Source organism: Athene cunicularia (genome assembly GCF_003259725.1).
Source record: "Athene cunicularia isolate RWA chromosome 1 unlocalized genomic scaffold, athCun1 chr1_part1, whole genome shotgun sequence".
NCBI lineage: Eukaryota > Metazoa > Chordata > Aves > Strigiformes > Strigidae > Athene > Athene cunicularia.
Window position 1 is genome coordinate 94,479,280 of NW_020799091.1, and position 8,909 is coordinate 94,488,188.

The 8,909-nt window shown below is 42.6% G+C and overlaps 1 protein-coding gene across 1 annotated transcript in view; it reads right to left on the reverse strand.

Annotated features, from left to right (window-relative positions):
* Positions 1-8,665, reverse strand: part of ABCG1 (ATP binding cassette subfamily G member 1) — a 54,982-nt gene extending 46,317 nt beyond the window's left edge. The window contains exons 1-2 of the mRNA XM_026863240.1: positions 8,646-8,665; positions 6,079-6,322 (exon numbers count right to left, since the gene is read on the reverse strand). Coding sequence (XP_026719041.1) covers positions 6,079-6,298 — 220 coding nt within the window. The 5' untranslated portion in view covers positions 6,299-6,322; positions 8,646-8,665. The remainder of the gene's footprint in view (positions 1-6,078; positions 6,323-8,645) is intronic.
* Between the last annotated feature and the right edge of the window lie 244 nt (positions 8,666-8,909).

Consider the following 8,909-nt stretch of genomic DNA (forward strand, 5'->3'; position numbering starts at 1 on the left):
ACCTCCTCAACACCTCGAGCAAGACATGACTGCATATGGGCAGAGGACAGCAAAGCATTTCATCAAATCCCACTCAGTGTTATAGAAAGTTGTAGTGGAGGGCTGTCACGGGGGTGGGGGGGAGGTGGCGTTTTTGTGTGAAATCGTTTAAATGAAGTCGCAGAAAGGATGCGGTGAAAAAAGCCTAGCTAAAGAAAAAGGAACAGGTCTGTCCGAGCGCGCGTACCAGAACTAATTGGTAACGGAGCACCGAAGCAAATCAGCAAAACCCAGCCTGTTTAAATCCCTGCTGACGATTTGACAGCGGGTTAAGTTTCCATCTTATGCAGAGATCAGTATTAACATAATACCCAGCCCGCCTAGCTGAAATGTAGCTATCTAGCTGTCCCGAGGACACTCTCTCGGACTGTGACAGCCCCTTTTCACGTTTGATGAATATCAAGCAACCTGCTAAACGCTCCGTGTTTCCCCATCAGCGACAACGAAGCCATCCAAAATAAGCAGGGTCCTTCATTCCTCTCCTTCCACTGTGCGGAATCTCAAAGCTGTTAAGCAACCTTTTGAGAAAAGACAGCACCTCTCTGGCTGGTTGTTTCCACAGGATCTGAGCCTTTACAACAAACCCAAAAGAACAGAAATACCACAATTTCTGCTGCGCATGAATTTCTGTACTGCTACTAAACTGCTCCATAAAAATACCCAGGCACATTTTGACCGGCTGGAGCCTATTCCCTCGGAGGTTACTAAAGACCAAATCCTACCAGAACTTACACTTGAACGCAGCACAAATGAGTCATTACGGACCTAAAAATAACAACAGAAACTTCCAACTAAAATGTTGCCTAATTAACCATGAATACTGACAAGTATGAGGAAAAAAAAAAAAAAGCAATCCCCGAGTTGTGGAGTTTTTAAAGCCAATTTATTACGACTTTTTTCCTGGATGCACTCAAGTAACGTAGGAACAGTATTTCCATTTCCATCCTACATGATAACAACCACCTAGACAGAAAAGAATAAATGTCCTTTGGTGGGTGTACAGAACACATATACCTTTTCAAAGTAAAGCTGAATGAATTTGACCAAGACAAAGGCTCCAGAGTACTTTTCATGCCCTCTTCGTATTTGGGACTAATCATAATTTGATCCCCAAATCACTCATTCTATTCAGATTACTTTATGGTGCTTTTAACAAAAATGGCAGAAACCTAAGGCACTGACTTTTCTCCAAAATTCTCTTGCAAACAGTTTTCAGGCAGTCCTAGTATCAAAACCTGTGCGTCTATAATTTTTCTATAAACTGGTTAAACCAATATGTGTTTCTGTGGTTTGCATTTCAAACTGTGGTTTAAACAGTTCAGAAGCCAAAGTAAGATCCACTATCAGATCTCTTTCTCAACCCTTAGATAAATCGTTTTGTAACAAGACACTTAAACTTTGGCCACATTTTGTTCTGAAGCTCTGCAGATCTTGCTTTTCACATTTAAGGAGTCTGCACTGCATCTAATGTAGGACTCTCCTCTTTCTCTTCTCCTCCAAGCCAGCTGGCTTCCTTGTCCTTAAAGAAAGGAGAAGGCATTCTCAAACTAAGCGGGCCTGTTATTTCTGTGTGTGCTACAGTTTTCCTTTTCCTCGCTTTGACAGTTTATCTTTATCTTACAACAGTGTCTCTGCTCCAGGAGTCCTGCAGCTTTCTTAACCAAGTCTTGAACCTGGCTGACCTGCAGGAGACCCACTGGACATGCTTGAAGATAGACCAGATTCAAAGACTGAGACACATTTTCAGTTCTGGAAGATACTTAACCTCACAAGATCTGGATCAAGTCACTTACCTATCTCTTTCCTTAAAAACTGAAGAAACAGTTGATTCTACCAGTTGACTAATTCCATAAAAGCTTTATGGGGAAAAAGTCATCTGAGACTGTCTAAAACTTTTACCTCTATAACCTTTTCCAAATTCCTATATTGTTTAGGGACTCCTACTGAACGGAATGGGTCAGATACAGCTGCTTTGATCAAGGGCTCACCTGCCAAATTCTTCCCCTGTTAATACCACTGACTTCAAGAGGAATTACACCATGAATGAATCAGGTTGGGAGTCATACCAATCCTTCCTATGAATTTGATAAAACCTCATTAAAATGAGTAGAGCAGCATTTATCATATAAATCTGAGAAAGAAAATGCCCTTTGTTATTTTTAAAGAGAAAATTAGATTTAATAGATAAATTAGGTATTTTAAGGCTGAGACACGAATGAAAAATTCTAATTTGAAGCCTACTATGACTTAGTTTGTTGTTGACAAGCAATGCAAATTCATGATTCTTTGTGCTTTTAATAAAAAGCCAATGATGTTACATACCATGAGTTTCATTGTCTGAACAATAAAGCTAAGTACAGAACAAAACGGCAGCATTACTAATTATTCCTCCTTTTGTTAACTTAGAGCCTAACCTTAACATTACTTTGCAATACCATTTTTACTGAAGGGAATAGGTTTTCTTCTTGTTGCTCTTTAGTTGAATTCCTCTCCAATATGTTAGCACAAATTGTCTTTGCAAGGAAACTACACTTTTCCCTTTGTGATCCAACACTCATGAAAGGTTTTAACTAATTCATTACAGTCACGGAGAATGACATAGAAATTTTTTTCAAGCTCTGTTTCAGAACACAAACACCATTAATTTAAAAGGCACATTTTCGTAACAGCATCCCTTATCGCTTATTGCCACGACTAGCACTCAAGAACAATGTGAACTAAGAAACATCTCCCTTTTATTATTTTAGCTTGTGCATGCAAGTTTGCTGGTTTTAAAAATCAGCTGCATTTCCTACAGTGGACTCTGTACTTTCAGGAGTCTGTTTTCTACTACCCTTCTCATTAAAAAGTGAATTTAAATATTTCACATAAGGACAATCAGAGATCCTCTTAGCACAGGGATCCCATAAGGAGTGCAGAGATACAATAACCATGTTTGGAGGCACAATGTTGCCCTTCTGCTGAGCAGAGAAATTAAAACTCACTGCAAAGTCCCAGTTTCCCACTGGAGGATAAACAACTAAGAGGCATTCAGAATAGTTTTACAGGTAATGCATTCATGTACAAGCCCACTGGTTTTAAACAGAGATATCCCAAATTACTCACAAACAAGTCTACCTGCTGAACCACTAAAACAACTCAAGGAATCCGATAGTTTGGTCCTTACCTTCATTTGAGACTATTCAGGCAATTCTATTTTTTATCCCTCTAATGGAACACCTTTTCTATTAAAATCAATATATTGGGTCAGTCCACCTAGAGTAGGGAACAGGGCTGGGAGGAAAGTTTGTTTCCAGAAGGTCTCTATAATCTGACTAGCAATCCACTGAATCACAGAAGGAAGGGACCTTTGGAGATCGCCTAGTCCAGCCTTCTACTCAAAGCAAGATGATCACCAACACCAGATCAGGTTAGCTGTGGTTCTGTCCAGACAAATGTTCTACACCCCCCAACACAAAGAAAGCACACTGCCTCTGCGTGACCTGTCCCAGTGCTGCAGCAACTTGCTGGTGAAGGGGTATTTCCTGATGTCCACCGTAAATCACACAAATATGTGGCCATTGGCTCTTGCTATATATCATCTGTCACTACTGACAGGAGTTTGTCTCCACTGTCTTTATCACTAAATAGTTGTAGGCCAGAATGAGATGATCTTCCAGCTTCCCCTTCACTAGACCAAACGAGTTCCTCAGCCTCTCTTTGTAGGTCCCCCGACCAATTTTTTAATCCTCTGACCCTTTCCAGCTTCTCAGTATCTCTGTTAATCTGGAGGACCCAAAACTGGCTACAGTATTCCAGCTGTGCACTCACCAATGTTGAGAAGGGTAACTTGCCTCCATGTGGCCATGTCCTCTAAAGGTAGCACATTATGTGATTTACCTTACTTGCAGTGAAAGTACACTTTGGCTCACAGTCAGCTTGGCATCGAGTGTACACCTTCCAAGTCTGTTTTAGTTCTTTGGCTAGCAGAAGAGTGCCAAGATCTGCTGACAGACAGCATGCCTCACAGCCGCTCAGAGGCTGTCCTTAGTGGTCTCAGGAAAGACATATGGTGCAAGGCCAGGTGAGGAGGGGGAGTATGAACTGCTCACAGATAGCCAGAAAAGTTTAATCCCCTCTTTCAAATTTAAGTGTAGTGACACAGTCACAGCCATGCCCTAAAGCTAAATACCTCCACAGGTCCTTTGCAGCAGCAGGGCATTTTGCAAAGTTGTGTCATTTTGTTCAAGCCAAGTCACTCAGACATGTCAGCAAATGTGGACAGAGGGTTTTGGTGTAGAACCCCTCAATTATTTCTGGCCAGAGATCCAGTTAAAAACTTCAAATTTTTAAATCTTACATGAGACACCTTGGCATAGTTCCATTTCTTAAAGGAAAAAATAAACCTTCAACCCTTGAGTTTGTTCTGATAAAAAATAATTTTGAACGTATGGAAGTTTCTGACAAATCAAGTTGTTCTCTTGTGGACAGTTTGGCTACATGCAATTTTAATAAGTAATTAAATGAAGGCAGGTGAGCATACATACAGTTTTGATGCTGAAAAACCCATTACAGCCTCAAGCCTGCACATCCTTCAACAAACACATAACTGTACGCCAGGCTGTCCACATACAGTAGCACTGCCATAGCTCCGGTGTTTTTCATACCACACATTTTTAGACTACTGAAACCTTGGTGTTGTGATAATGACACAATTTCCAGACAGCAGCTATGTACTTTGTGAAACAATTTCAAGTGGAACCTTTAAGCCAGTGGATTTATAGATTCAGAGCAAGGGCAGGTATCAAGTATGGCTCAGGCAAGCGGCGCATTGGCAGGGGCCTTCTCTCCTAAAAAGAACTAAAGCACACAACTATACCAATTTATGTTACTAAGAGAGAATTCCTCGAGGAAGAGCTATTACATCATTTAGTAAACAAAACTTCAATATTTTCTCTTGGGCTTACTTCTTTTTGCTAGCAGGAATTTACTGCACGACCTACTTTTCCTTTTAGAGATGACTAGTCACACACACACACAAAACAAAAACACTCCAGGAAACACATGGCTACACAAAGCAGATGAAGGTATAAAAGGAGCAAATGCAAAGCAGATGAAAAAGGACAGAGCCACCTTACACCCACCTTTCAGAACTAGAATAGACCAAGAGCATATAAAGAAGAGAATATGCCCTCCTTACTCCCATCAGTAAATCAGCACCTGAAGAATTGTCTCAGAGCCAGCTATGAGTGAAACTGGATTGTGAAAGTGCTAACACTTCACTTCTGAGACGCATCCAATATCTGTATCATTATAAACTCTTTGCTGTGTATTATTAGCAAAGTGGCTAGCAAAAGAGCATCCTGGTCCTTGACTAAACTTCAGGATTCATTGTAGCAACAGCCAGTGATTTCATCAGCTAAAAGAAATAGCAACCTTAGGGTGACCCATCACAGAACACTGAGAGACACGGATGGGCTGACATTCCTATAACTCGCAGCATTTATTTCCAAACACAGCATTTTAAGAGAATAATTTTTATCCTGGTTTCAAATGCCTCCTGAAATTCTGAGATGCTTGGTGTTCTGAAAGAGTACTGAAAAAATAACCATTTCACAAAACAGCCAATCGCAAAAGTAAAAAAAGCATTCTCTTTCCCCCCACCCCCGTCTTTAAACTACTGCATGCTCTACCCACACACAACAATAAATTGTAGACATCCAAGATCACAGGACAGATATTTGGCAGCACAGCAATACTGTATTTCCTTCAGATACTTTAGAATTGGGAGGCAAAAATAAGCAGTTGTATGAACTACCACATCTAGTTTCTCGGAGTGCAAGGGACTGTACACGCCACTGCATCAGCCTCTGGGAAAAATCCCCAGTGCCAGCTGTGGGGCAATAGGTATATCAAGAAGCCAAGCCAAAAGCAACTCTGAAAACACACTCCCTTTACACGCTTTGCTTCTCTAGCCACAACAGACTCATTCCACCTATCACAACCACCCACACAGGCAATACCGTTTGTATGTTAGCCAAAACATTAAGTTCTCCCCACCTTTCTTTCTCCACCATGGCCCTTCTTGGATAGAGTATGACAGTTCTTTAAACTCAATATTCACAGCTGGTCTGCGGGGTAGGTAGGAGAAACGATGAGCTTCTGTCAGGGTATTGTCCACTTTTTTTAAATGTCCATTCATCAGTCGAATGTCTTGGTTATCTGTGCCATTTGAGACCACCTCATCCACTGAAACACACACCGACTTTGGCTCAGCCATGGTACAAGCAGAATTGCTGCCGTTCTAGAGGGAAAAAGTTGGAGAAAAAAGTTCAAACTTCTGTTTAGGAACATTTCAAAACCTTCTGCATTAGAATAATTATTATTTAAATAACACAAGAATCCAGCACAGTAATGCACTGAAAGATGAAAGGGGAAAACAAATAAAACAATCTTCTGTTTGTTCTGCCACTGTCTTGACAGATGAAAGAGCTCTTGCACTTGCAGCACATAAAGGGCAGTTCCTCTACCACCAGTTTCCCCTCTAAGGGTATACATTAGTATCTTCAGAACAGAGTAGCTCTTGCACCAGATCAATACAGTTGTAAGTTCAGTCCCCATTGTATTTGGCTTCTCATGCACTCAAAGAACATGGTTCTACTCTGATCCCAGGGCTTGTATTGGGACAGAGCTGAAGGGGGAGGGGAGCTGGCCCAACAGTTATGCAGACATGTCAGAAGACAGCCACTCAAAACGTCTTAGCTCCTGTTCCTTTGGATCAGCATATACTTCTTTAAATGTGAAACTGCACAAGTTATACTTCTGCAAGTTTTAAAATGTACTATTTTGTGTCTTATTTGCTCTGCACTGATAGTTTGGAGACCATGCAACCTGGAACAGTACAACTTCTTTCCTAGAAGTCTGTTGGGTAAGCACAGCGGTTTCCACCCAAAATCCTTGCTTGACAGTGGTCCCTAATGGAAATCTTATCAGCTACATAAACATATTAAACCCTGCTCCAGTACTTGCAGCACTGACACTGTAAGGTCAATGCTTTATGCTTACAGCCGTATCTCATACCTTTGCCCATCATAGCACTCAGTGAAATTCCACTTGGCATTTTTGGACTGAATCTCTTTCCCCTCCTCTTCTGACTAGGACAATGGCCTGCCACCTGCCTTTCTTTTCTTTTTTATTATGCACACAAAATCTGAACTTTTTCTATTCCTTTTACCTGCATGGGCAACTTGCATCAATATCAACAGATGTGTGTAAGGCCGGAAGTAAAACAGTCATGAATTTTCTCCAGCTAAACAGAATTTTGAACAGTTCAGAAGCTTTTCGTTGTCACCTGTTGTTTGGGCCCTGTCATAAGCAAGGGCCCAACATCTGCACACTTATCTATTAGAAAATTTGGAATTTTTAATGCAGATCTATATTGGAAAAGACTTTTGTAGCTGGCTTATGTGCTAGACTTTCCATGCCATCACATCTATGTGTCCCCAAAGGTATCTCCTGGAAAGCATACGCGCTGCACTACTTTTCAAGGCATCAGTGTTGAACACCCCCACATAGAGAGCGGTAGGTTGTGCCACTGTCTTCCCCTACTCGTTCTCCAGTGCAACTAAGAAGATAGATTGCCTCCTTTTCACTGCGCCAATCTCATGGTCTTCCCGTTTATTTTGTAAAAACAGTGCTGCTCAGTCAGTCAGTTGTCATGAATGCTGATGAAAAACATGAAAAAACCCAGTCCTATGTAATCACTGATGTAAATACTTTAAAAAGCAGTCCTACGTAACCACTATATAGCTAGTGTCTTCACATCCTTCATGCACAAGCCACAAGTTCTGGATGTAAAAATCAGCTCTGCTTATGACATTTTCTCAAGAAAGGGATTTTCATTGTGCTTTCAACTTACTCTGAAGTTCAGGTATCCAGTAACACTTATTCCCGATTTCTTAAATAGTTGACTGTAATGGTATGTCATTTGAACATAAGAAGAGTAATGTCAAACATCTTAAAACCGAACAATTAAAGCAGGGGAACCTCCCTCTTAACTAAAAATAGGATAAGGTGAGTTAACTATATTCTTTCCTGAATGTTTTCAAGGATTACTTTGGCGTTCAAGCTGTTTGGGTTCAGAGGAACCACTGAGCACGTTCGCATGTCAGAGGGAATATCCAAAAACTAACTTTCAATGAGCAGGTCACCTTGAGTATTCAGGTGACAGCTGGAGCTTCTCCAGTTTAGATCAATTCAAAAAAGAAGCATCCTTTGGCCAAGGTTCTTGTCTCAGCCTACCTCATCACCTGCGGTTATGAAGCCGGAGACTTTTGCTCCTGGGACATTAAACAAACCCTTTCAGTCACGCAGCGGGCTGAAATGCCCGTTCTCAGCCGCGGGTGACGGCGTCCAGCCAGCCCTCGCTCACACGCCTGCCTCCTCCAGGGACCACCCGCTACGGGCCAGAGTCCCCCGAGAGCCGCGGGGTCATCTTCGCTGCCGGAGACGCGGGCACCTCCGCGGTTGCCACGGCCACTCACTTACCCGAGCCCTGCGCGGCTGCTGCTCCCCAAACACACCTCAACACCCTCCTGTGCCCGCCACCGCCGCCGCCGCCGCCATACCCACGGGTGTATGCGGCCCTGCGCTCCAAACCGGCGACCATACCACCCACCCCCCCGCGCACCACACACCAGCAGCGTATGTTCTCAAAGCCGGCGCTCACACCTTCGTTGGGTTCCTACAGTTTTATTTATTCTCGACACAGCTTTATTTCGCCCTCACCGGGCACGGCAGCGGCAGGACGGTCCCGCCGGCTCTATTCCCCGCCCCGCGGCGTGTGCCGCTCGCCCCGGGCGTTATGCAAAGGTTACGGCCTCTCCGCAAAC